The sequence below is a fragment of the Piliocolobus tephrosceles genome, chromosome 1 (assembly GCF_002776525.5).
Source record: "Piliocolobus tephrosceles isolate RC106 chromosome 1, ASM277652v3, whole genome shotgun sequence".
Taxonomy (NCBI): Eukaryota; Metazoa; Chordata; class Mammalia; order Primates; family Cercopithecidae; genus Piliocolobus; species Piliocolobus tephrosceles.
This window is the reverse complement of record NC_045434.1, coordinates 219776735-219803235: the sequence shown is the minus strand read 5'-3', so window position 1 is coordinate 219803235 and position 26501 is coordinate 219776735. Positions and strand designations below refer to the sequence as shown.

At 57.7% G+C, this 26501-nt stretch overlaps 1 protein-coding gene across 2 annotated transcripts in view; it reads left to right on the top strand.

Moving 5' to 3' along the window:
• The first annotated feature begins 217 nt into the window (after positions 1-217).
• The window catches only part of PRKCZ (protein kinase C zeta), a 145645-nt gene continuing 119361 nt past the window's right edge, over positions 218-26501 (top strand). Inside the window, exons 1-4 of one of the 2 annotated variants that reach the window (XM_023215135.2) lie at positions 218-501; positions 5226-5347; positions 6246-6335; positions 8701-8751. In XM_023215135.2, the coding sequence (XP_023070903.1) occupies positions 431-501; positions 5226-5347; positions 6246-6335; positions 8701-8751 (334 nt within the window). In that variant the 5' untranslated portion in view covers positions 218-430. Of the gene's footprint in view, positions 502-5225; positions 5348-6245; positions 6336-8700; positions 8752-23247; positions 23713-26501 lie in introns of those variants that run through there. The other variant, XM_023215136.2, reaches the window with a different exon arrangement.

Below are 26501 nucleotides of genomic sequence, written 5' to 3'. Positions count from 1 at the left end.
TGCGCCGCGCCCCGCCCGACAGGTAGCCCCGCCCGCGCCTCGCCATTGGGCCGCTGCCGGGGGTCCCTCGAGGATTGGCCCAGGTGGAGGCCCCGCCTCGCCCTCATTGGCCACAGGTGCCACCGCCCGCCCCGGGACCGCCCGCCCCGCCGATTGGCCGCCGGCTCCACCTCGGTCCGCCATGTTCGGACACCGCCCCCCCCCCCCCCCCCCGCCCCCGCCGGACGGTCCCGCCCCGCGCGCCCCCAGCTGCCGCCCCGCGCGCCGCGGGAGTTCCGCGGAGTTCCGCGGAGTTGGCCGGGCCGGGCCGGAGCCGTCGGTCCTGGGCGCTGCCTTCCGCGTTCCGCCGCGGCCCCACCTGGCGCCACCGCCCCGCGCCATGGCCGGAGCTCCCGGGGCGCAGCGCTGACGGCGGCCGGCGGAGCGCGCCATGCCCAGCAGGACCAGCCCCAAGATGGACGGGAGCGGCGGCCGCGTCCGCCTCAAGGCGCATTACGGAGGGTGAGCGGCCGGGAGGGCGGGGAGCGGCGGCGGGTGAGGCAGGGAGGGCGGGGAGGGCACAGCCGTCGGGGCTCCTGCGCTGGAGGGAGGGAGGGTGAGGGCGGCGAGGTCGCTGCGGGCCCGGGGCTGTCGCGGGAGGTCCTCAGTCCCCGCCCGTGAGCGTCACCCGCGGACACCTCGTGGGCAGCGCCGGCTCCTTTCCCGGGACCGGGTTTCCCTGGGGTCGGCCCCGCGCCGCGCGCTCCTCGGCCGGGTCACCGTGGTTGACGTTTTCGCTGGAAAGTTGGGCGGGGACATTCCGGCCGCAAACCTGTAAGGATTGAAAGTTTTCATCAAGTTGTGAAAACTCCTGGCGGGTTTCGGGTTTCTTAAAATCCGCGTTTCCTAAATGTTCTCCCCGTTTACCCGGCCGGGGGTCTCGCTTTAGCCAAAGTCCGGAGACCCGGGGCGCGGGCGCGGTGGTTCCACTGCAGCCCCCGGCAGGGCTCCGGGTGGTCGGGTGGGGACAGGGGTTTCTGGAGGCGACGGCGCGGCCGAGACTGGCCCCGGGGCTTGCGTCGCACCCGCCCCCCCGGAATCCCCTGCCTGGCTGTGGGAGGGGGCGCAGTCAGGGGCCGGAGCCGAGGGGTCCTGGACGCTTGGCTGTCGCCTTGGGGCAGCGCTGCTGGGGGTGGTGGGGGCTGCACCAGGTGGCCGGGCTCACAGGCACAGCGGAGGGGTCGCTGCCCCCCGAAGTGTGGGTGGTGGGGAAGGGAGGACCCGTGGGTTTGTTCTTCCACCTGCCTGCATCCCCAGGAGCCCCGAACTCGGACCTCGGCTCCGGTGAGGGTGGCCCCTGCTGCGGAGAGGGAGGGGAGCGGACTGCGGGCTCCTGGCTTGCACTGGATGGTCCTTGGGATCTTGAAAAGCTGCTCCTGCCCCGGTGCGCCCTTAGCTCCCACAGTGGCAACCTGAGCCCCAGAGGCAGGGAGGGCTGGCAGGGTTAAGTGGGTGACATGTTCCCTGGGCCATGTCCTCTCAGGACAGTACCCCAGGGATCCCTGTGGTGCCCTGCGAGTCTGAGCGGGTTCAGCTCCTTGCGAACCTTGTCTTGGGGTCTGGGGTCAGCCGTATGGGGCTGCTTGGCCCCGGGTTTGTTGAGGAGGCTCAGTTGTCTCTTCTTTGGGAAGGTTGGGGTCTCTGCAGCCCCCCTATGGCAAGCACCTGGAACCCTCGGGGTGCAGTGGGGTCGGATTTGGTGCCAGAAACCAGAAGAAAGGAATTTCTGGGGAACTGACCGTCCAACCCCACCCAAAGAGGTAGGGCAGCCATGTCTTTTGGCCTGGAAGTCAGCCGGTTAAAACTGGGTGTGATTGAGGTCCTGGCTATTGGACTTGTCCAGGGACCTGGGCTTGCTCTCTCCTTCCCAGCCTGGAGCCACCAAACTAGGCAACAGGTGATGGTGTGGAGGTCAGGGGCGTCCTGCAAGAGGGAGGCCAGGCCCCCCTGCATCCCGGTGCCCGATTCCCGGGACCAAGGCTCAGGGGCAGTGCCCTGGAGTTCTGGGCCGCCCCGTCCTCCCTCTGTCCTGCTTTGGCCCCTGGGAGCACTTTGGTGGTGGGGCGGGTGTAATTCCACCCGGTGACTCTGGTTTCCCGGGCTGGAGAGACCAGGCTCCCGCCCCTTCCTCTTCCCTCCCTTCCCTGTTGTTTTCCCCCCTCTTCCCGCTCCCCCCTCTCTCCCTCCCTGCCGCACCTCTTCCTTCACCTTCCTCCCTGTTCCAGGGCCTGTCTCCCCTCTGGGTCTTCCCTGCTCCTACCACTCCTTCTCTCCTCCGTCCCCTCCCAGGTCTCCCTCCTCTCTACTGGAGAGTGCGAAGTGCCCTTCTCCCCACGCTGGCTCCTCGTCCCTCTTGGCACCCGGTGCCTCTCTGAGGGGACTGGCTGTGGGGTGGGACACGCAGGCCTTAGGGCAATGACGCAGTTCCAGAAAGCGGTTGCCAGGATGAGTACTGGGTTATTGGAAGCCCTAGAAACTCCGTCCCTGGGGTGAGACGCTGATGTCCGTGGAGGTAGCTGAGTGTGGACACGTGGAAGACTAGTCTTTAGAAAAAGGAGGAGCTTGGCCGGGCGCGGTGGCTCAAGCCTGTCATCCCAGCACTTTGGGAGGCCGAGACGGGCGGATCACAAGGTCAGGAGATCGAGACCATCCTGGCTAACACGGTGAAACCTCGTCTCTACTAAAAAAATACCCAAAAAAAAAAACTAGCCGGGCGATGTGGTGGGCGCCTGTAGTCCCAGTTACTCGGGAGGCTGAGGCAGGAGAATGGCGTAAACCCAGGAGGCGGAGCTTGCAGTGAGCCGAGATGGCGCCACTGCACTCCAGCCTGGGTGACAGAGCAAGATTCCGTCTCAAAAAAAAAAAAAAAGAAAAAGGAGGAGCTCTTCAGTCACCCCCATGGGGCATGGCCACCCCATCATCCTTGCCCATCCCCCCAGGGCCCTCTGAGCACACTTGAGATCCAATCCTCGCCTCCTCCCTGGCTCCCTGTGGGCCTGAGGGGTCCCCGGACACCTGTGTTTTGAGGGAGTCCCAGGTGACCTGGGCCAGGCTCCCAGATCGAGTCTCAGATGCCCATTCTTCTAGCGTCGCAAACACTGGTGCTGGCTCTTACCTTTTCCAGCTCAGACGTTTTTTTTTTTTTTTGAGACAGAGTCTTGCTCTGTTACCCAGGCTGCAGTGGTGTGTTCTCGGCTCACTGCATCCTTCACCTCCCAGGTTCAAGCAATTCTCCTGCCTCAGCCTCCCGAATAGCTAGGACTACAGACGCCTGCTACCACACCTGGCTAATCTTTTGTAGTTTCAGTAGAGATGGGGTTTCACTTTGTTGGCCAGGCTGGTGCTGGTCTTGAACTCCTGACCTTGTGATTTGCCCACCTCGGCCTCCCAAAGCACTGGGATTAAAGGCGTGAGCCACCGCACCTGGCCCAGCTCAGACAACTTTTGTGTTCAGGGAGCTTCCGTGTGCAAAGCCCAGAGACCAGGGTGGGCGGTAGCTCAGGGCTTGGTGCTGGGCCCTGCAGAGACACAGCAGTCTCTCCCTGGCGGCCCAGCTGGCTGCTGGGTGCTGGGTCCTGGACACCCCTGCCGAGGGGCACAGAGCAGCTGTTTGATTCAGGATTGGGATAGGGTTAGGGGTGGTGGCCCGACACTTCCCAAGTCCTGGGGTTTGACTGGAGCCACCCACCTGGCCTCCAGATTGGCAGGAAACTGGCTTCCACCTGGGGACAGGACTGTGTGGGGCGGGGGCATGGGGCAGGAAGGGGTCAAAGGTGAAGGGATGGCTGACTCCCACTCTGGAGTTCCTGGTGGTCGGACTGTTGGACGCCAGGTCAGGCAGCAGGCGTGGATGTCAGCTTGGGGCGAACCCAGGGTAATGGGTATGTGACCCTCCGTTCCTCACTTTCCTAATCTGCCGTGATGCTGCGGGCTGTGGCGAAGGCCAGCCAGGGTGGTTCCTGTGGGGTGCTCGGGCACTGGGGGCAGGTGCTGGGTGGCCAGTTCCAGCAGGAAGGGGTGGGTGGCTGGGGCCCAGGGTGGGCTGGGTGAGCCTGTGGGGCAGGTGGGCCCTGGGCTGCTATGCCGGGGCTGCGACTGTGGTCAGATCCTGTGTTCTGTTTGCAGTGGAGTTCTTGTCTGGGATGAGAACTTTGTTTCTTGAAACTTGTCTGACGAATTCAGATAACCTTGATGGGGAGCCAGCAGTGTCTGCAAAGAGCAGAGCCTGTATCTCTGTGGTTTGGGACGTCTTACACCCCTTCAGGCTTCTTTTTATAGGCCCTGTGTTCTTGCCCTGCGCTCTTGTGGGTGTCAGAAAGCCGTAGATTTCTCTGAAATTTCAGTGTGTTCCACGAGGGTGTGATTCCTGCTCCGAGTTTCAGGAAACACCAGCTAGGCCCTGTGGTGGTCCCTCCCCTCCACGCAGGGTGAGACCAGCTCTTGCTCAGTGCAGGCGGTGATGGGGGGACCTCGGGTTTCTAGCAGCAGGGAAGCGCCAGCCTTCAAAGGGTGCCTGGGGGTCCCTGAGCTTCTCCAGCCCCTGGGATTCAGGTCCTGTCTGGGGTTGAGAAGATAAAAGACACTGACACTGTGTGACTCGGTTTTCAAAAAAAGAAAAATGTGCCCAGGCTTCTGTCATAGCCGCAGCAGCGGAGCCAGTGCCCACTCTGGAGTCTAAAGAGCGACCTTTCATTATGGAATTATTTAATCTGCCGCCACTTCACCGCCTGAAGGTCTGGCCTCCACCGCTGGCACCATTGAGGTCTGGGGGCAGGTCTGACTGGGTTCCTTTACCTTACCGAAGCCGGGGGGGCCTGCACCGACCCAGCTTGTGTCCATCCCGGGGTCACCCACATTTGGGTGAACTTGAACGGGAGTCCGACCAGGTGCCGTTGCCAGGCCTCCCACAAGAGGGCACTTTCTTTTCTCCCAGTTGGACCTCATTCTTTCCAGCCAGGTAGGTCGCACTTTCTTCTTTGCGCAAGGAAGCTGATGGTGGTCGTTTTTAAACGGTGGTTATGGTTAATGGTTCTGTTTTGTGTTGGAGGGGCGTGGGGGAGGCCGTCATGTTGTTTTTGGGGACAGTTTCACTTATCTAATCCATGATTTGGTTAATCAGTAATAATTGTTTAATTTGATTCAAATATGCCCCACGGTAACAGAGGCCCATGTCCCCTCCGCCCCAGGGACATCTTCATCACCAGCGTGGACGCCGCCACAACCTTCGAGGAGCTCTGCGAGGAAGTGAGAGACATGTGTCGTCTGCACCAGCAGCACCCGCTCACCCTCAAGTGGGTGGACAGCGAAGGTAGCCCAGAATCCTCAGCCTCAGGGGACTTCGCCAGGGCAGCCTCTGTGTGCGGAGTGTGCTCAGCCTCTTCTGTGGGGAGACTTAAAACCATGGAATTAAACTTGTTGGAGCCAACTTTTCCCCAGTGGGGTGGTGGGAAAGAGGATGGTTGCAGATGCTTAACAAGGACCTGGGCCCCGATGCCCCTAGGAGGGGCTCTGGTCTTGAACTGCCTGCAGGGGGTCTCCCTGCCCCACCCTGGGCAGGTCCTCCCCTCTTCCTCTGACCTCCTTTCTCATGTCCTGGCCTTTTCCAGTAGGTGCTTCTGGAAGGATGGGCTCTTCATGTTCTAGGGACCGTGGGGAGGGCGCGTGCAGCCAGGGCTCGCCGTGTCTGCCTCCTCTCTCTTAGACACACATCCTGAAAAGGATGGGAGGGGATTGGGAGACGTCCAGAGAGACCCCTTTCTCCCAGGGGCTGGCGGGCAGCTGTTGGCTGAGGACACGGCCGTGTGGGTGGAGCCTGATGCCACCCCCGTTGGGTTGGATACAGCCCCGCAGGGCGTGGGTTCTGTACGCCTCCATGTCCCTGTCCAGCCACAGAGGGCAAGGAACTTTCCCTGCACCCGGGACTGACCTCAGGAGAGAGTCCTCAGCCCTGCTCACTGCTTAGCCCTCCAAGTGGTGCCCAGGGCTGCGAGTGCACCAGCTTCCCTTCCTGGGTGGCTCTGATGCGGCACTGGGGGCCAGGTGACTCCCTAGTGTGCACGGCCGTCCTTGGACCTCCCAACCCTGCCAGGAGGTGGCCGATCTGAGCAGTGGGACTAGACCCTTGTCTGGTGTGCTGAGCGGGCCCCTCACAGCCCTCTGTGCCTCGGGCCTTCAGCAACCTCAGCGCCGTCTCCTGCCCCACCCAGGTGACCCCTGCACGGTGTCCTCCCAGATGGAGCTGGAAGAGGCTTTCCGCCTGGCCCGTCAGCGCAGGGACGAAGGCCTCATCATTCATGGTCAGTGGTGGGGTCTATGGTGGGCAGCCCTGGGGACTGTTCCTGGCTGTGGGTGCCTGCCAGACCACCTGGGGGGTTGGAGGCCGTATAGGATCATGGTTTAAAATCCTATTTTGCCGGCCGGGCGCGGTGGCTCAAGCCTGTCATCCCAGCACTTTGGGAGGTCGAGACGGGTGGATCACGAGGTCAGGAGATCGAGACCATCCTGGCTAACATGGTGAAACCCCATCTCTACTAAAAAAAAATCCAAAAACTAGCCGGGCGAGGTGGCGGGAGCCTGTAGTCCCAGCTACTCGGGAGGCTGAGGCAGGAGAATGGCGTAAACCCGGGAGGCGGGGCTTGCAGTGGGCCGAGGTCCGGCCACTCCACCCCAACCGGGGGGACAGGGCGAGACTTTTTCCCAAAAAAAAAAAAAAAAAAAAAAAAATCCTATTTTGCCAGAGAATTTAGGGATGTCTAATGTAATGCCATTTGAGTTTTTTTCTTTGACTTTTTTTTGAGATGGAGTCTCGCTCTGTCACCCAGGTTGGAGTGCAGTGGTGTGATCTCGGCTCACTGCAAGCTTTGCCTCCCGGGTTCACGCCATTCTCCTACCTCAGCCTCCCGAGTAGCTGGGACTACAGGCGCCCGCCACCACACCTGGCTAATTTTTTGTATTTTTTGTAGAGACGGGGTTTCACCGTGTTAGCCAGGATGGTCTCAATCTCCTGACCTCGTGATCCGCCAGCCTCGGCCTCCCAAAGTGCTGGGATTACAGGCGTGAGCCACCGCGCCCAGCCTTTTCTTTGACATTTTATTAACCCAAATGCAAACTGCTCTTATGAAGAACCCATAAACTGCTCAGAGGCTCCAGTGGCCAGCGTAGAGCCCGTGGTGCGTGTGGACAGTGGGGACAGCCCCACCAGCCACCTCACCTGCCCGGTGCACCCTGGGCCCAGCTCCCGGCTCACAGCTGTCCTTGGCTTTAAGTTCAAAGCCCTGTGATGAGCTGACGCGTGGGAGATGTGACTTTGTCTTTAGGTGAGCACTTTAGGCTCCCTAGTATTGCTGGGGTCTCCAGGGTGTCTGTGGCCTGCGAATGTGCTTCCAGCAGCTGTGGCCAGCCAGCCACATCTGTGTCTCTGTGTCCACTTCTGGCTTAGCTTGGGCTCCTTGCCAGGCGTCTGGCCACGGACCACTGAGTCCAAGATGGGACCAAAGCTCGAAACCACCCACAGTTTTCTGACACATCCATCATTCTCCTGGACACGGGGCTACTTGGTTACAATATTTAATTTTTGTAGCCCTTTATATCAACGTGGCTTTAAATGTAAAGACTAGACCGGGTGTAGTGGCTCACGCCTGTAATCCCAGCACTTTGGGAGGTCGAGGTGGGAGAATCGCTTCAGCCTAGGCATTCAAGACCAACCTGGTCAGACATAGTCAGACCCCCATCTCTCCAAAACTTTTTTGTTTTGTTTTGTTTTTTTGAGACAGAGTCTGGCTCTGCCCTCAGGCTGAAGTGCAGTGGCACTATCTCTGCTCACTGCAACCTTCACCTCCCGGGTATAAGCGATTGTCCTGCCTCAGTCTCCCGAGTAGCTGGGACTAAGGCATGTGCCACTACACCTGGCTGATTTTTGTTTTTTTTAAGATGGAGTCTTGCTGTGTCGCCCAGGCTGGAGTACAGTGGCGTGATCTCAGCTCACTGCAGCCTCCGGCTCCCGGGTTCAAGTGATTCTTCTGCCTCACCCTCCCGAGTAGCTGGGACTAAGGCATGTGCCACTACACCTGGCTAATTTTTTTTTTTTTTTTTTTTTTTTTTTTTTCACTGTGTTAGCCAGGAGGGTCTTGATCTCCTGACCTCGTCATCCACCCTCCTCAGCCTCCCAAAATGCTGGGATTGCAGGCGTGAGCCATCGTTTCCAGCCAAGTTTTAATATTTCCTAAGCATCTTTTTTAATAATTTATCGTGGAAGCCCAGGATGTGTGTTGAAATAATTTTGAACTTTGCCTTGAGTATAAAAAAAAGGAATCTGAAGTGCTTTTAAAAGTCAGTTTTCAAAGTAATTGCAGTTCTTCCCCATTTTTATATAGTTTAAAAATACAAATCAGTAGCTTTCTCTGACGGCTCTGCTGTCCAGGTCCCTCTGATTGCCTTTTACCCTACATTTTTCTGTGGGTTTTTAAGTCCTACCTAAAGGAGCCTGGCCTACGTAGACGCACTGGGTTTCATGTCTCCCAGGAGCGGGCGCTCATTGGCAATGCCACGTGCGCCTTGTGTGAAGTCCGTGTGCTCAGCCTGCCTGAGGCGGGACTTCCTCCGGGAGACTGTTGAGTGGCAGCCGCGGGGCCTTGACGCTCTCTCTTCCTCTCTCTCATCCAGTTTTCCCGAGCACCCCTGAGCAGCCGGGACTGCCGTGTCCAGGAGAAGACAGTGAGTACGGGGGTTTCCTACCCCGGTCTTGCACGTCAGGGGGTTGAACTATCGATCCATTGTGCCAAGGAGGAGGCAGTGGTGCCGTTTTTGGAGGTTCACCCTCGTGGAGCGTCAGGGCATGAGCAGCCATGGTGACCACAGCTGCTGCCTGTCCATGTTCTGGCTGACAGCACCACGTGGCGGGGGACTCGCTTGGCTGGTTGGTGGCATGAGAAGTCCAGGGGTGCCTGGCTGTCTCCCTAGGAGGGAAAGGCCAGGTGGGAGGCTGGACACTGCTCCCATGTGGCTGCCTCAGCTCATGACCACCCCCAGGCCAGTTGTCTACTCCTGGTCCCTGCTGGCCCCTGAGCTGGAGTGGGGGCTCCCTCCGTTCCACACTGGCTCCGTCGGAAGGAAAGTGAGTCCTAGGGGTTGTGGCTTCAGAGGGAAGCTTCTGACCTCACTTCCTACCACATCCCGGAGACCGCTGGGCCCTGAGCAGGTGGCTACGCTGCTCTGGGGCCATGCATCCCATGGCTGTGTTTGATGGGGTTCCACCCCCGCCCTCCAAACCCCACACTGCCTTCAGCATCCGTGCCACGCCTTGTTTGTTGTGTGGGCAGGAGATCCTGGACCGAGGCTGCTGCCTGTCCAGTGCAGGGCACGTGGCTCAGTGCCCTTCGGGCAAGGTGTCCCCAACCCCTGCTGCCAGGGTGCACACCGGATTGGCCTCAGGCTGGATGCTGGGTGTTGGCGGTGCCCTGTGTTGGGCAGGAAGCGGAGGTGGGGGCAGATTCAGGCCAAGAGGGCGAGTGGGCAGTTGGGGTTAGAGTCTCGGCTTCCAGGGAGAAGTGGGGTCGAATAGAGGTTTGGCAGCACTTAGCGTAGGGGAGGCCCCAGGAGCCACGGGATTTCCATGATCACCCCGGGGAGAGGGCGGCGTGGCATCCTGGTTTCAAGCCCTCAGCCAACAGGGGTCCCTGAACCGTGGCCGGCAAGGCCGAGGAGACATCCAGAGGCGGGCCCTGGCAGGAGTGGAGCGGGTGGTCTGGGGCCGGACCTGCCCAGGGGCCGGCAGGAGGGGATGGGGTATGGCCGTGGCAGGCAGACACCACCGGTGGTTTAGGCAGCACGAGGCAAGTGTGAGGAGGTGGGGGGCACGTTCCTTTGTTCAGCCCTGGTTGTGGCTCTTGGAGATGGTACCACCTGGGCGGGAGAGATGGGGACCCTGTGTGTCCCAGTGGGAGGCAGGTGGAAGGGAGATGACGTGTGACGTCCACAATCCCAGGCGGGAGTGGCCGGGCGAGGGTGCAGGTTGGAATTCAGAGGCCATGTTGAGAAGGCGGTGGGGGAATGGGGAGTCCCGGGGTAAGAACTTTGGGAGCCCCGAGGGGGCCAGACGGCGTCCACCCAGGTCGGCGAGGTCTAGGAGCAAGGGTGGGTGATCGGCTGTAGTTTTGCCTCAAGTGGGACTGGGGCCAGCTTGTGGGCTACAGGGGCCCTGCAGGGGTGTGGGTCAGGGAGAGACTGGGCCCTGCAGGGGTGTGGGTCAGGGAGAGACTCGGGCCCTGCAGGGGTGTGGGTCAGGGAGAGACTCAGGGGCCCTGCAGGGGTGTGGGTCAGGGAGAGACTTCTGAGATGGGGCTGTTCTGGGGGTGCCTGGAGCAGCTCAGGGTGGGGCTGGGTGCGAGCACATAACGTTTACGTAAACACATAAATAAGACATACTCCCCGTGGGTAAGACGACGGTTGTGCCCTCCACAGCGCCCTGCAGCCTCAGGCTGCTGCTTTGTAGGAGGGGACCACGGGCCATGTTTACTTGCCACCTGGGTGATTTTTTGACTTGGTGACAGGACTGTGCTCATCTGTCCCATGTGTGCTGAGACCGTGCACACCCAAAGGTGTCCACATTGGCCAGCGTAGCCCCTGGGGGCGGGGGAAGCCCGTCGTGTTTCTGCGACATGTCTGCCTCTTGTCTCCACCCTGCCTGGGGGTCTGGGGTCTGCTTTTTCTGTCTGCGACCTCAGCGGCGCCTGTCTGCCCGTGTGGACAACCTGCCGGCCTCACGTAGGGAAGGGGGGCCCGCGTTTGCTCGGCCACTGCGGTGGAGGAAGGGGGAGTTGGGGGGGGGGGGCACAGGATGCCTCGGGGCCTGGGCTCTGCAGGGGAGTGTGTTGTGGGGGTGGCGGCCGAGTCACTGTGGGGAATGCGGAGAACGTGGCCAAGCCCCGAGGAAGGACCTCCTGGGACACATGAGTAGGTCCTTGAGATGTTTACCAGGGGTGGCTCCTCGGCTTTGGGGACCACTCAGCCCGGTTGGGGACATTCCGCCAGAGCCTCTGGGGTAGCCTTTGCCGAGGAGGTCAGAGGTGGATGCCGGGGGTGCGGAACCCGCCCCACCCTGTCCTGTGTGCTGATGTCCACCTGGACGTGGGCTGGGTGTTATGGTGCTAGTGTCAGGAGTGTGTGAGAACACACTGCCCACTCGGGGTCCCAGGCCACCAGGGCTTGGGGGGCTGGCGCTCTCCCGGATGTCATACGTGTTTCTTTCGCTGTGACTTCGGTGCTCATCTTAGACAGGACACCCTGCTCTGGTTGCCAGTGGCCGCCGCCGGGGGCTCTGTGGTTTTAGCACCTGTGGGGATGTTGACAGGTGTTTTTGTGCTCAGGCAGCACTGCCAAGGCTGAGGGTCAGTGAGAAGGGTCAGACTGGGAGGTGTAGACAGTGGATGGAGCACGCCAGAGGCGGATGAGGGCAGGACTGCGGCTGTACCGTGGGCCTGGTTCAGACGCCTGGACGTGCCTGTCTCACCGTCAGCAGAGGACCTTCTGGCACATTCTATGTGTGTCTAGACGAAGTTAATTGGTTTTATAGATTTCTTTTTTTTTTTTTTTGAGATGGAGTCTCGCTCTGTTGCCCAGGCTGGAGTGCAGTGGCTGGATCTCAGCTCACTGCAAGCTCCGCCTCCCGGGTTTAAGCCATTCTCCTGCCTCAGCCTCCTGAGTAGCTGGGACTACAGGCGCCCGCCACCTCGCCCAGCTAGTTTTTTGTATTTTTTAGTAGAGACGGGGTTTCACCGTGTTAGCCAGGATGGTCTCGATCTCCTGACCTCGTGATCCGCCCGTCTTGGCCTCCCAAAGTGCTGGGATTACAGGCGTGAGCCACCGCGCCCGGCCGGTTTTATAGATTTCTAGAAACACTCTATACTTGCAACTATCACCTCTGTGTAGTTCCAAACCCAAAATATATTCCAAAAGGAAACCCATGCCCGTCAGCGGTCACTCCCCGTTCCGCCCCAGCCCCGGCCCTGGCCACCTCCGCTCGGCCTCTATCTCTGTGGCCCTGTGGATTCTGGACGTTTGGAGTCCGTGTGGCCCCGCGGATCCTGGACGTTTGGTGTCTGTGGAATCCCGCACGTCTGTCCTTTTGCCTCTGGTGGCTTTCACCCGCCTGACCTTCCCAAGGTTCTTCCATGCTGGGGCATTCTTAGCACTGCAGATCTTTTTTCTTTTCTGGTAAAATTGCACAAATTTTTTTTTTTTCCCTTTTTATTTTTTTTTGGGGGGGGGGGGTGGGGGGGGGGGACGGAGTCTTGCTCTGTCACCCAGGCTGGAGTGCATGGTGCAATCTTGGCTCACTACAACCTCTGCCTCCCAGGCTCAAGCAGTCCACGCACCTCAGCCTCCCGAGTAGCTGGGATTACAGGTGTGCGTTACCACTCTTGGCTGAGGTTTTTTTGTTTTGTTTTGCTTTGTTTTTTGTAGAGATAGGGTTTTACCATGTTGCCCAGGCTGGTCTCAAACTCCTGGGCTCAAGTGACCTACCCATCTTGGCCTCCTAAAATGCTGGGATTACAGGTGTGAGCCACTGAGCCCGGCCCCATCTTAGCCATTTTTTAAAGGTACAATTCATTGGTATTCGATACTCACATTGCTGTCCAGCCATCATCACCGCCCAATCTCCAGAACTCTCTTCATCTTCCCAGACTCAGCCTCTGTCCCCGTGAAACACTCACTCCCCGTTCCGCCTCCCCCAGCCCCCGACACCCACCCACCGCTTTCTGTTTCTGTGAGTTTGGTGACTCTAGGGTCCTCCTGTGAGTGGAGTCGCACAGGATCTGTCCTTTTGTGACAGCTTATTTCACTCAGCACCGTGTCCTCAAGGTGCAGCCATGAGCAGCCTGTGTCACAGTCTCCTTCCTTCTTAAGACTGAACCGCAGGCTGTTGCCTGGATGTATTTTGTTTACCCATTTCTGTCGGTGGACACATGGGTGACTTCCACAGTTTAGCTGTCGTGAATGATGCTGCTGTGAGCACGGGTGCACAGTGACCTCTGGAGACCCTGCCTTCAGTCTGGGTGTAGACCCGGAAGTGGAATTGCTGGATCATTGATCATTCTAGTTTTATTTATTTTTGAGACAGTGTCTCACTCTGTCGCCCAGGCTGGAGTGCAGTGGCACGATCTCGGCTCACTGCAGCCTCTACTTCCTGGGCTCAAGCGATTCTCCTGTCTCAGCCTCCCAAGTAGCTGGGACTGAAGGCACATGCCTCCACGCCTGGCTAATTTTTGTATTTTTTGTAGAGACAGGGTTTCATCATGTTGCGTGGACTGGTCTTGAACTCCTGGGCTCAAGCAGTCTGCCCACCTCAGTCTCCCAAAGTGTTGGGATTACAGGTGTGAGTCACCGCACCTGGCCGATAATTCTGTTTAAAGAGCTGCTGTGCCATTTCCCACAGTGGCTGCAGCATTTTCCACCCCCTGCAATAGTTCACGAGTGCCGCTGTCTCCCATCTTCTCCAGCTCTTGCCTTTTTCTGTTTTTTGACAGTAGCTGTACTAATGGGCGTGAGGTGGCATGTGATTGTGGTTTTGGTTCTCATTTCTCTGGTGATAAGTGATGTTGAGCATTTTTTCATGTGCCTGTTGGCTATTTATATATATATTTTTGAGATGGAGTCTTGCTCTGTTTCCTAGGCTGGAGTACAGTGGCACGATCTCAGCTCACTGCAACCTCTGCCTCCCGGGTTCAAGTGATTCTCCTGTTTCAGCTTCCCGAGTAGCTGGGATTACAGGCACCTGCCACCATGTCCAGCTAATTTTTGTATTTTTAGTGGAGATGGGGTTTCACCATGTTGGCCAGGTTATTCTCGAACTCCTGACCTCAAGTGATCTACCCGCCTCGTCCTCCCAAAGTGCTGGGATTATAGGTGTCAGCTGCCATGCTTGGCCTTGTTGACCATTTCTGTATCTTCTTTGGTGAAATGTCTGTTCACTTCCTGTGTCCATTTTTGAATGGGTTGTTTGGTTTTTTTGTTGGTGAGTGTTAGTAGTTCTCTGTCCTGGATGTTAATCCCTTATCAGATATGTGATTAGCAAATATCTTCTGTTCTGTGGGTTGTGTTTTTACTTTGTTGATAGTGCCTTTTGATGGACAAAGTTTTAAAATTTTCCTGAAATCCTGCTTAATGTTGTTTTTTCTCTTGTTGCCTGTGTATTTGGTGTCACATCCAAGAAATCACTGCCAAATCCAACGTTGTGAAGCTTTTCCCCTTCTTTTTCATCTAAGGATTTTATAATTTTAGGTTTTATGTTTAGGTCATGGATCTATCTTGAGTTAAATTTTGTATGCGGTGCAAGGTAAGTGTCTAACTTCGTTCCTTTGCATGTGGAGGTCCAGTTTTCTTAGCACCATTGGTGAAAAGACTCCCCAGTGGATGGCATTGGCACCCTTGTTGAAAATTGTTTCACCATATATGGGAGGGTTCGTTTGTGGAGTCTCTGTTCTAGTCCATTGGTCTCTGTCTCTCTCTTTGAGTCAGTGCCACACTGTTTTGATAACTGTAGCTTTGTAGGAAGTTTTGAAATCATAAAGTGTGAGCCCTCCAGCTTTGTTCTTCCTTTTCAGGATTGTTTTGGGGTCCCCTGAGATTCCAGATGAATTTTAGGACAGACTTTTCTATTTCTGCAAGAAAACATTATTGGGATTTATGCAGGGGTTGCACTGGCTCTGTAGATCACTTTGGGTAGTCCTGATGTCTTAACAGTATGAAGTCTTCCAATCCGTGAACTGAAGTGTGTTTCCATTTGTTTACATCTTCTTTGATTTCTTTCAGCAGTGATTTACAGTTTTCTTTGTACAAATCTTTCACCTCCTTGGTTAATTCCTAAAAGTTTTATCCTTTTTGATGCTGTCACAAGTGGAATTGTTTCCTTAATTTCCCTTTGGGTTGTTTATTGTAAGTGTATAGAAGTCCAGTTGATTTTTGTGTGTTGACTTTTTTGCCTGCTGCTTTGCTGAATTTATTAGTTCTAATAACTTTCTGTGGAATCTTTAGGGCTTTCTTACATGTAAGATCATATCATCTGTGCACAGAGATAATTTTACTTTTTCCTTCCTGATTTGGATGCCTTGTATTTCTTTATCTTGCCTAATTATTCCGGCTAGAACTCCACTACTCTGTTGAATAAAAGTGGTGTGATCAATCATCCTTGTCTTTGTCCTGATCTTCAAAGAAAAGCTTTCAGATTTTTGTCACTGAGTGTAATGTCTGCTGTGGGTTTTTCATACGTGGTTTTTATTATGACGAGATAGTTTCCTTCTATTCCAAGTTTGTCAATTGTTTTTATCATGAAAGGGCTTTGAATTTTGTCACATGCTTCTTCTGCATCAGTTAAAACAATCATGTGGTTTTTTTCCTTCATTTTGTTCATGTGATATATTACTTTAATCTTCATACGTTGAACCATCCTTACATTCTATGAATAAATCCTGCTTGCTCATGGTGTGTAATTTTCTTGATATGCTGTTGCATTCATTTTACTAGTATTTTGTAGAGGATTTTTATATCTGTGTTTATAAGGGACAATTACGTCCATGTTCATAAGGGATAATTATGTCCATGTTCGTAATACTCAATGGCCAGAGGTTCTTGTCATGACTTTGTTTGACTTTGGTGTCAGAGTAGTGCTGGCCTCACAGAATGAGTGAGGAAGCATTCCTTCCTCTTCAATTTTTTTGGAAAAGTTTGAGAAAAACTGGAGCTAGTTCTTTAAGTGTTTGGTAGAATTTGCCTGCGAAGCCTTCAGGCCCTGGGCTTTGCTTTGTTGGGAGATTCTCTCTCTCTCTCTCTCACGGAGAGAGTGCAGTGGCTTGATCTCAGCTCATGTCACCCTCTGCCTCCTGGGTTCAACTGATTCTCCTGCCTCAGCCTCCTGAGTAGCTGGCATTACAGGCATGCGCCATCATGCCCAGCTGATTTTTGTACTTTTAGTAGAGATGTGGTTTTGCGTGTTGGCCAGGCTGGTCCCGAACTCCTGACCTCAGATGATCTGCCTACCTCGGCCTCCCAAAGTGCTGGGATTACAGGCTTGAGCCACCGCACCCGGCCCTGCTGTCATCTTTATTATTCCCGTCCTTCTGCCAGCTTTTGGTTTGTTCTTTTTGTGGTTCCTTAAAGTGTAAAATTTGGTTATTAATTTGAGATCTTTCTCGTTTTTTTATTTCAAATATTTATCACCATAGCCAGGCGCGCCATGGCTTACGCCTGTAATCTCAGTGCTTTGGGAGGCTGAAGAGGGATGACCACTTGAGGCCAGGAGTTGGAGACCAGCCTTGGGCCACGTGGCAAAACTGTGTTTCACACACACAAAAAGTTCATCACTATAAATTTTCTCCTTAGCACTACCTTCTCTGCATCCCTGAAATTTTGATATGTTGTGTTTCTATTTTCATTCATCTCTCAGCATTTTCTGATATTCTTTGTGGTTTCATCTTCTATCTGTTGGTTGAGTATGTAGTGTTATTTCCGTATATTTGTGAATTCTTCTGTTTTCTTTCTGTTAACTGATTTCTAAGTTCATCTCAATGTGGTTGGAGAAGATACTTTGGATAATGTCTGTTTTTTCAGATTTACTGCGGCTGCATCTGTGGCTCACTGGTGTTCTGTCCTGGAAAACGTCCCCTGTGTGTTGAGGTTGTGCCCCCGTTGTGGGTACAGTGCTCTGCTGTGTCTGTCAGAGCTACGTGGTTTGTTGTGTTGTTCACGTCTTCTGTTTCTTTACGTGTCTTCTCCCTAGTTGGTTTTTCATTCCTTTTTATGGCTGGAGGAATTCTGTGATGCGATTCACCCTGTCTGTCTGTCCGTTCCTTTGCTGATGGACACTGGGGGGCCGGGGCATTCAGGGCTGAGCGTGTGATGAGATCAGGAGCACCTGGTTTTTTGGGGGAGGTGAGAGCTGGTCACACCCTGATCGAGTGGGGATCCTCTGTGTGTGTCCGTGGCAGCCTCGTTGGTGTTGAGGTGGAGTGATTGGGTGGTGGAGCTGGGGTCTGCGGGCTCCACCTGCTGCCACATGTGCCTGGCTGCCCAGGGCCCAGGAGGGTGGCGGCACGGGGGTCCACATGAGGGCCCGCAGGTGCTTCGGGCCCCTCTGCCGCTTGTTTCTCCATCTTCACTGTCTGTTCGCTGCAGCACCGGGTGGTGCTGTGTGGCCAGTAGATCCCTGGGTCCCTCTTCTTTGTCCCTCTTTGCTGCGTCTGGTCATACAGAAATGGTGTGTGTGATTTTTATTTCAATACTCAAATCTGTTAATATTTTCCCTTCTGGCCGGGCACGGTGGCTCAAGCCTGTAATCCCAGCACTTTGGGAGGCTGAGACAGGCAGATCACGAGGTCAGGAGATTGAGACCATCCTGGCTAACGCGGTGAAACCCCGTCTCTACTAAAAGATACAAAAAAACTAGCCGAGCGAGGTGGCGGGCGCCTGTAGTCCCAGCTACTCGGGAGGCTGAGGCAGGAGAATGGTGTGAACCCGGGAGGCGGAGCTCACAGTGAACTGAGATCTGGCCACTGTACTCCAGCCTGGTGGACAGAGCGAGATCTGTCTCAAAAAAAAAAAAAAATTTTCCCTTCTGGCTTCCCCTAGTGATACAAATTTATTTTCTATCATTTTGGTCTTTGAGCCGCTTTGCGTGAGTGTCTGTGTCAGGGGTGGTATCGGCTGGCACCTGGGCCAACCTGGGAAGGGCCCTTCTCTTGGACTTGAGTGGATGAAACTCATAGCCCAAAATGCAGCAGGTCTCTCAGGCAGATCCTCGGTGCAGATCCCTCAGGCCATGGGACGCTGGACGTTGGCAGGCCTGTCAGCCTGGGCCACGTCTGCCATGAGAGGCAGCAGTACGTTCCTCGGGGCAGCGGTGAGACCAAGGCTGGATCCGAAGACCTCCGAGCAGCTCCTCTGGGGCAGATCCCGGCTGCAAGCCACAGCCCAGCCCTGGTAACAGGAGAGCATCGCTGGGGAGTGGGGCGGCCCAGCTTTGATGCAGCCCTGTGGGGGGGCCACTCTCAGAGACCCCCCTCCTTCCTCGGCACCCCTTCTCCAGAAGGGGAAGCTGGAGCCAGGAGGCTGCAGACCCGAGGCCAAGGTGTGGCCAGGGCTGGCTGTCTTGGGAGACTCTGAGCAGCCTGCTTCCTGGCCACCCAGCTCTGGGGCTGCTGTCAGCTCTTGACTTGCAGACGTCACTCCAGCCTCTGGCCTGTCACCCTGAGGCCCCCCCATGTCTGTGTCTTTTCTCACGGGGACACCGGTGGTCAGCTTTGGGCTCCACCCGGGCAGTCCGGGACACTCACCTTGAGACTTTGACTTGATCACATGTGCGGAACCTTTTCCGAAGGAGGGTCGTCTCGCAGGTTCTGGGGCAGGACGTGGACTTACCGTTTTGGGGGCTCATCTTCAATGCCCCACAGTCGACTACATCAAGGTCTGCCTCTGATCTTGTGGGAGTGCTGGGTGGTCTGTCCCCACCAGCATTTGTGGGTGGGCTCTGTCCCCAGGAAACGCTCTCCGCCCAGGCCCCCGCCGCAGCCGCGAGAGGTTCGTGCTGCCAGTGGCGCTGGTCACTGGGGCCATGTGCTGGGCCGGCACCTGGCAGGACAGACGGCAGGCAGCTCTTCTGTAGGTTCTTCTGGCTGGGACAGGTCCAGCCGGCGCTCAGTGTAAATGAGACTGACACCCCTTTTGGACCCCTCTAAGTAGGGAGGCCTGGGTGGGCAGCCTCCCCTCAGAGTTGGGGAGACGTGGCCTGGTTCCCGCCAGTTCACCACTCTGCCGGCCACCACCAGTACACGTGGCCCAGTTCCTATTGTCACCACCCTGCTGGCCGCCACTGGAACATGTGGCCCGGTTCCCGCTGTCACCACCCCACTGGCCATGTCTTGAACGGCGTCCCTACTGCAGTCGCTTGTCCTTAGTGTTCCAGCAATACCGCAACTGATGCAACCGCCGGAACCTCCGTCAGCCCCGTCCCGGAGAGCGCCTCCCCTGGTCCGTGCTGTGCTGGTTGAAAGCGAGATCCTCCAGCCTTTGGCCTCTCCGGACCTAGCCCCAGCTGCGGGCCCAGCCCTGGTGGTCCCTTTGGGAGGCATAGTCCAGGAGGTGATGGGCAGCTGGAGAACCCCTATGGCTGGAGGCTGCTGCACCTGGCAGGGAGGGTACTGGGCAAGGGGGTGTGGGGTGGAAAGGGGTTGGTGTCCAGAAAGTTTCTGGGGCTCCACCAACGAGAACGTTGCCATTACCTTGAGGGAATGGCCCGTTTAGTGGTGGCTTTTCTTTACCTGTAAAACGGGGTGATTATAAATAATACCATGTTTGTAAAAGTGCTTAGGATCAGACTCCCCTTCGAGTGAGTGTTGATACCTGTCTCAAAGGACAGTAGGTGGACGTGGCAGGGAGGGAGATGTCAAGACGACAGCCAGGGCCCTTTCTGCCACTTCTCCTGGTGGGTGGTGGGCAGTCCCCTGAACCCCGGCAGTAAGAGAGGGACCTCCCAACACCCTGGCCCCGCTGTGTTGGCTCCAGGGGATTCCTGGAGGAGAAGGTGCTGTTTCTAGATGGCTGGGCCCGTCATGTGGAGGGAAGGGGGGACGCTGTAGGCAGCAGTCCCAGTCTTCCTTTGGGTGGAGTCATTTCTGCTGCTGTTCCAGTCCAGAGGCTCTGGGGTTCCTCCGTGGGTCGCCTCAAGCCTGGGCGGCATCCATGGGACAGGGTGGTCCCCAGTCAGGCCCCATTGGCCTCCCTGTGGTGTGTGGTGAAGGCTCAGGGTGCCGCCCTGTGGAGGAGGTGCCGGAGGAAGCCTGGCTTTGTACCCAGACCCTGCTGAGGGCAGCATTGGATGGTCTGCTGGACCAGGCCTACGAAGTCCTTAGAGTCCATGGAGGAAATACAAAATCCGCTGGGCTGGGCAGCCGCAGACCCCACTTAGCAGCTGGTGGTTCCATCAGACCAGTGCCGGCTGCCCCATGCATTTCCTGTTGTTGGTCTCTGCCTGTCCACAGCACAGACAGCATCCCTGGGCAGCAGAACCCTGCTCCAGCCTGCACCCTGGGTAGGGGTGTCCTCTGTGCCACATTCTGCCCGTAGCAGGCAGCCCCACCCCACCGTAGCCCATCTTGTCACTTAGGGTGATCCTGGTAGTGGGTTCTGGAGCCTGGAACGCTTGGGCCAGGCGCCAGGCAGCTGGGACCCTCCCGAGCCTCACCCCTTGGGTCTGGTGGTGCCCCTGGGATTTGACCGGGAGGACACCTTGACTGTTGCCTTTGCCTCTGGGTATATCCCCTGCTCAGCCCCTGAACCCAGCTCCAAGGCCATTTCTGCTTGGCAAGAAGGAGGTTTTCATGACCAGGGATGTTAATAGCGGGTTCCTGGACGCAAGGGTGGCAAAGTCGCCTTGGCCTAGGTAGGGGGAGTGGAGGAGCCTGGGCTCTCCCGGGCTGGTGGTCCTGGGGCAGATAGCAGGGGAAGGGGCTGGAGCCACATGGGTGGAGCCATGGAGGGGCATGGAGGGGCCCTTCCTGACCCCACAGTAGGGGCCGGGGTGGGGCTGGCGGGGGACAGTCCTCAGTTGCAGGGGCCAGGGTGGGCCAGGAAGAGAAAGGGGCTCTTGGGGCGCTGGGGCCTTCTGGCTGTAGTGTCTCACTCGGGGCAATGGCGGAATCCCTAGATCCGTCCCCCGTCTGCCTCCCGTCCTCAGCCCTGCAGGCTGGGGCAGGGAGGGGTCCTTGGCGGGGACACCATCCCCACAGGGACGTGGAGGGTGCTGGACCCAGGGCTGCTGTGGAGTCACCTGCTGGGAGCAGCCAGTGCACCCGGGTGTGTGACCTGGGCGGTGTGGGGGCCGAATGCTCAGGTGGGCGCCTGTGCTGCCGGGTTCAAACCCCACCGGCAGGGAGCCTGCACTGTGACTTCGGGCAAGTGGGTGGGGCTCCCCGTGCCTCAGTTTCCTCTTCTGTAAAAGGGGCTTTGTGAAGCTCAACAGAGTTTAGAGGAGCTCCTGGAACACGGTAAGTGCTCAGTGAGGCTGCCTTGCCGCCTCTCCCACCCAGGGAGGGTCAAGTGGGAGGAGAGCGGCCCCACCGAGCGTGTTCCAGGCCCCCACGGCGTCTGAGAGGAGGCAGCCAAGCCTAGTGAGGACGCTGCTGGTGTCGTCCAGGCCTAGGTGGGCGGGTTACCACGGAAGCCTGTCAGCGGACGCCTGTGATTCCCTGGTATTTATAGGTATGTCTGTTGTTTTATTAAAAAATCCGGTTTCATTCAGCTTTGTCTCAAATTATTTGCAACAAACTGGAAAAGCTCGTTTTCCCCCTAAAATAGGCTTCTAATAAAATTGACAATCTGCCTGCTGAGCCTGAATGTTCTAGAGTTCTGCAAAACTAGGTATTTTGGGATGGATTAGGAGAAAGGAGTTGGCTGAAGGACAGTGGTCGTGACGCTGAGCCGGCCGTCTGTGTGAAGTATACATTGGACCAGGATAAATGTGTATTTCCTATGGGAGTCCAGCGTGGCTGTGGTGTTCGGTGGTCTTATGATTTTATAGGCCTAGCCAGGGGTCTGCGAGCTGCTTCTGTCCAGGGCCAGGTAGTTGAAGCCTGGGGTTCTGAGCAGGCATGGGCGGCACCCGAGGAGGTGCATGGCTGTGTCCCAGTGAAACTTTATGCATGCTGAAATCTGAATTTTATAGACTCTTTTCCTGTGTTTCAAAATATTATCCTTTTCATTTTATTCAGCCAATTAAAAGCATAGAAGTCCTAGCTTGCGTGATTTGGAGCACCAGGCATTGTAGGTTGCCAGCCCTCGTTCCCCGTAGATTTGGGGACTTGAGTGAGACGCCCATGTTAGGCTTATGTGTTTCACATTTTACGGAATGCCCCTCACATAGCTGGTCAGCCGCCTGACGAGGGAAGCTTGGCCTTTTGGAGGAGTGGCCGTGCCTCGTGGTGAGCTGCTGACAGAGCTGGAATTTGAACCCTGGGCTTTGGCCCGACTTCCACTCCGTGAATGCAGATAAACACAGGTTTATGAGCTTGATGATTTAAATGGAGGTTTTATTCCCGTTCAGGCAGGTATGGGAGGCCAGTGATCAGGAGATGATGCTGTCGAGAAGGTCGTTTGTTACTCAGCTCCCGAGAGGAGACCTCCTCATGCCTCGCAGGGCCGTGCGGGGAAGTGCCGAGTGGGTTAGAGGCGGGGGATGTGTGAGTGGGGGCCTTTACTGTGGTTTCCATGGGAAAGTGGGGGGACTAGGCACTGGGTCGGCCAGGCGGAGTATCTTCAGCAGGCTCTGGGGTGCAGGGGCTGTCCCTGTGACGTGGGGAGGCCCCCAGGGGGCCCACGTAGGAGGTGGGCCCAGGCGAGGGTTCTGGGTTGATGGGTTTGCATTTGGAAGGTTCACTGTGGGATGAGTCATTTGCTGCCTGTAGGAATCGGTTGCCCCTCGAGGGGCCGTCCTTCCAGAGTCAGCAGGGCCGCAGGTGCTGGAGCATTGAGGGCACAGCACGTAAGAATGCAGGGAGCGTGCGGTGTGACTGGTCGGAGCCAGAGGTCTGCAGGACACTCCCCTCTGTCCCTCTGCACCCCTAGTGCGAAGCCTGGCCCATGTGGGGTCAGCACAGGTGCCGAATGGGATTGGGGTAGCGGGCAGAATTCCCAGCCGAGCACCCTGCCGCCCCCCATGTTTTTTATGACTGTAGAAAAATGCCAGCTCTCATTTTCCAGTGGTGCCTAGGTCCCAGGGTTTGTCAGGGTACCAGGGTGGGGGTTGGAGGGTCAGGCCACCCAGCAGCGGTGACGGCTCTGGGTCTGCCCAGGAGCCCGGGCTGGCCACAGCCAGGCACAGCACAGCACAGCACATGAGGTCCGGCCTCGGAAATGGGGGTGTCTCCTGCCTTAGGCTGGGGGTGTGCATTTCCAGGCCGCATGGGACAGTTTTCAGCCTGGGGAAGCTTGGCCTTTCCTGTTCCCGCACCCTCCGCCCACCGTCCCTGCACACACTGCTGGGGTTCGTGGGGTGGACACGAGCACATCACAAGGCCCCCATGCCTCCTCTCCTCCCCTCTGTTCCGGGGCCGCAGGACAGTGCTCGGGACCCTTGGCCATTGGCATTGAGCCCATTCACAGCCTCTGGATGCAGGTCAGAGGTCACTTGCCCCGGCCACAGCTGCACTGTCCCCCACTCCCAGCCTGGCAGGCCGACCTGCAGGACCCCGGGCTCAGCTGGGTTCTGTTCCCATGTTGCATTTCCAAGGTCCGCTGCGTCCGAGCCCTGCCTGGGTCTGGCTGCTGCCCGCACGCTCTGTGCTGTGCTGTGCTGATGCAGAGATGCTTGTTTTCCTGTGACGTCAGCGTCAGCTCCACATCCATGCCGTGTTTTAGTTTGTGCCTCAGCTGCTGGCTACAGCTTCCCGGGGGAGCCGGGTACCACCCGGGCCTGGAGACATGAGGAGGCAGGGATGTGAGGGGCGGGGGACAGGACAGCCGGCCTTCCGTTAAATATCTGCTCCTGGCGCTCGAGCCTCCCTGCCTATTGTCGGGCCGGAGGCGAGCCGACAGCATCAGCTCGCCAAAGGGAAGGAAGATGCCTCCCCGCACGCCCGCCGCGCACAGAGCATAAAGAATCTGCGCGGAGGAGGCAGGAGAAGAAAGCCGGTGAGTCGGGGGCATCTCCCCTGTGGATCGTCTGCGCCCCCGGGGCTGGGCTAGCCGTGCTGCAGGCCGTGCGTGCGGAGGACGGTGCCCGAGTCAGCATTTTGGGTCTGAGTCCCGTCGTTGCCGCCGCCTGTGCGCTGCACAGATGCTCCGGGCAGCAACACGGCTGGTACCCGGCCCGGGGAAGGCGTGCGGCTGCAGCAGCTCCCGGCGATGTCGGGGGAAACGCAGTGAGAGGCTGTTGTTTTGCGGGTGACAGATTTTTAGAAACATAAGGCTGTGGAGGGACCTTCTGAGCGAGGCAGGGGGTGCCGGAGGGACATGCTCACCCCGAGGACGGACGGTGTGTGGCCCAGGCCTGGTGGATGCGTGGCGGCGGCTGCGGAGGGCTGGGGGCCGGGGGGCTCGGGGAAATCGTTTTGGGCTCGTCTGCCTGCCTGGCCCTGGGGAGTCGCTGGCTGCTGGGAGTTTCGCTGTGGCCGATGCTGTTTGGTTGTGGGTCTGTGAGTCTGTGTCAGGGCCAGGACGGATGGTATGTCTGCCGCTTCCTCTCCATTCTGCAGGTGGGCAGATTGATGGGACCACAGGGGTGAAGTCTGGAGACCCCAGGTGCCAGGACTGGTGGCGGTAACAGCCGGCACCTGTTCCAGGCTTGCAGTCTTTCCGTCTCCAGCCTGCCCTCCCGCCTGTCTGAACCCCCGTTTTGCATTGACAGTGTTGGTTTGGCGTCTGGGTGGCACGGCCAGGGTTAATGTGCACGGCTCACTCCGTCGGGGTCCTCGATGGTGGCGAGGAGCGGGGCTGCGGCATCCTGTTTGCTGTTCTGAAATGGTTGGAGGTAGACTCAGAGAGGTCTGGGGGCTGCACGGTGTTTGGCAGGGACGTGGCAACGTGGGTGCTTTTCGGACGACCATTTTGCAAGGTGTTTTTGTAAAAAAAAACAAAACAACAACAACCAGCCTCCCCAGTCAGGCTTGTGGGGAGCTGTGGGCCTGGGGGACTGGGCTGCTGGGGAAGGCGGCTTTCCCCCTCGTGGGGTGCTGGGTGCTGGGGAGGCTGGCAGTGCGCCCCTCCCCCAGGCGCGAAGGGACCTCAGCAGACATGGGGCCGCTCTGCACAGCCAGCGTGGGCCGCGGGGGTCCTTGAACGATGAAGCTTCTGTGTGGATGGGGCGAGCGGGAGAGAGAAGGAGCTGGGGTGGTTTTCACACGTGCGCCTGCCTGTGAGGAGAAACGTGCTGTGTCATCGTTTCCTCGGTGCTTGGGACGGCTTGGCCTCTGCTTTCGTGTGAGCCCACGCTGGCCGTGCACAGCTGGCACGGTCCCTCGCGGTGGGAATACACAGCTGGGTGGGAGGCCTGTGGCCAGGGTCAGGATTCGAGCGGTTACTGGCTTTTGGTCTGATGGCCTTCGGTGGGTGAGTCAGAGCCAGGATGGGGACAGACTGGGGGGCCACGGGCTGCCCCTGCAAGCTGTTTCGTGTTGACGCGGTCGGAGCCGGCTGTGGTACCCGTGTCTGTGTCTCGGCCAGATCGGCACACATCTTCCACATTCCTGTCCCAGCTGCATCAGCCGTCAGTGGGGGCCTTTCTCCGACTGTCTTCCTAGACTTGGGAGCCACTGGTGGTTATGTAAGGAGTTGTGTGTTCCTCTGCCCAACTCCAAGCTTGGTCCCACCTCCCAGACTCACCTCCGGGCTCCGGGCTCTGCTGCGATGTTTCCGAGGCTCCCGGTTAACCAGATCCATCAGCCCAGAGTGTCCACAGGGCGCCTGAGAGCCCGGCCCATCCACACTGGGTGCCCCAGACCTTCTGCGGGGTCCGGTGGGGACCTGCCAGGGCTGTCGATGGCCCCAGTGGAGAGGCCCACTGAGCATCCTCAGAAGGTCCCGTGTTTGTGACCTGCTCTCGTGTGTAGCGGTGGGGGCTGCGTCTCATCTGCCGGACGTTTCTGATCACCGAGGACTCAGCCGGGCACATGGAGGTTAAACCGTCGGGGGGCGGGGGGGACCGTCCATGGGGTCAGGCACCAGCCTCTGCTGAGGACTCCAAAATTGGGGTAGCCGTCCTTTCCCGTGCTGACGTGGAGCTTTTCCCAGCAGCTGGGCAGGGAGCTGTTGCAGGGCCAGGCCGCTGAATGGGCTGTTTGGGGCCGGGGCTGAGCGGGTGCCCAGTGCCGTCAGGGGAAGCCTGTGGGAAAGTGTGAGGACATCTGGAAACCAGTAGCAGGTCCCTCGCTGTGCTGGTCGTGGTGCTTGAGTGTGGGCACGGCAGGTCTGGTCTCCTGGCGCCCGTTCACTCCCTGGCCATCTCCCCACCTCCCACATGTGGCAGGGGGAGCAGAACGTGTGGCCACCGCTCCTACCAATCCCCGTGCCACAGGCTGGACAGGCACCCTGAGGCATCCCCGTCTCCCAGCCCCTGGGGTCGGCACGATGCTGGGCCTCCAGAAATGTTTGTCGTTTTATGCAAAGGGCAGAAAAGGCTTTGTTCAGGCCGGGCGCGGTGGCTCACGTCTGTCATCCCAGCACTTTGGGAGGCCGAGGCGGGGGATCCCTGAGGTCAGGAGTTCAAGACCAGCCTGGCCAACATGGTGAAACCCTGTCTCTACTAAAAATACAAAAATTAGCTGGACGTGGTGGCGGGCACCTGTAATCCCAGTCATTCGGGAGGCTGAGGCAGGAGAATCGCTTGAACCTGGGAGGCGCAGGTTGCGGTGAGTTGAGATTGCGCCACCGCACTCCAGCCTGGGCAACAGAGAGAGTGAGACTCCATCTCAAAAAAAAAAAAA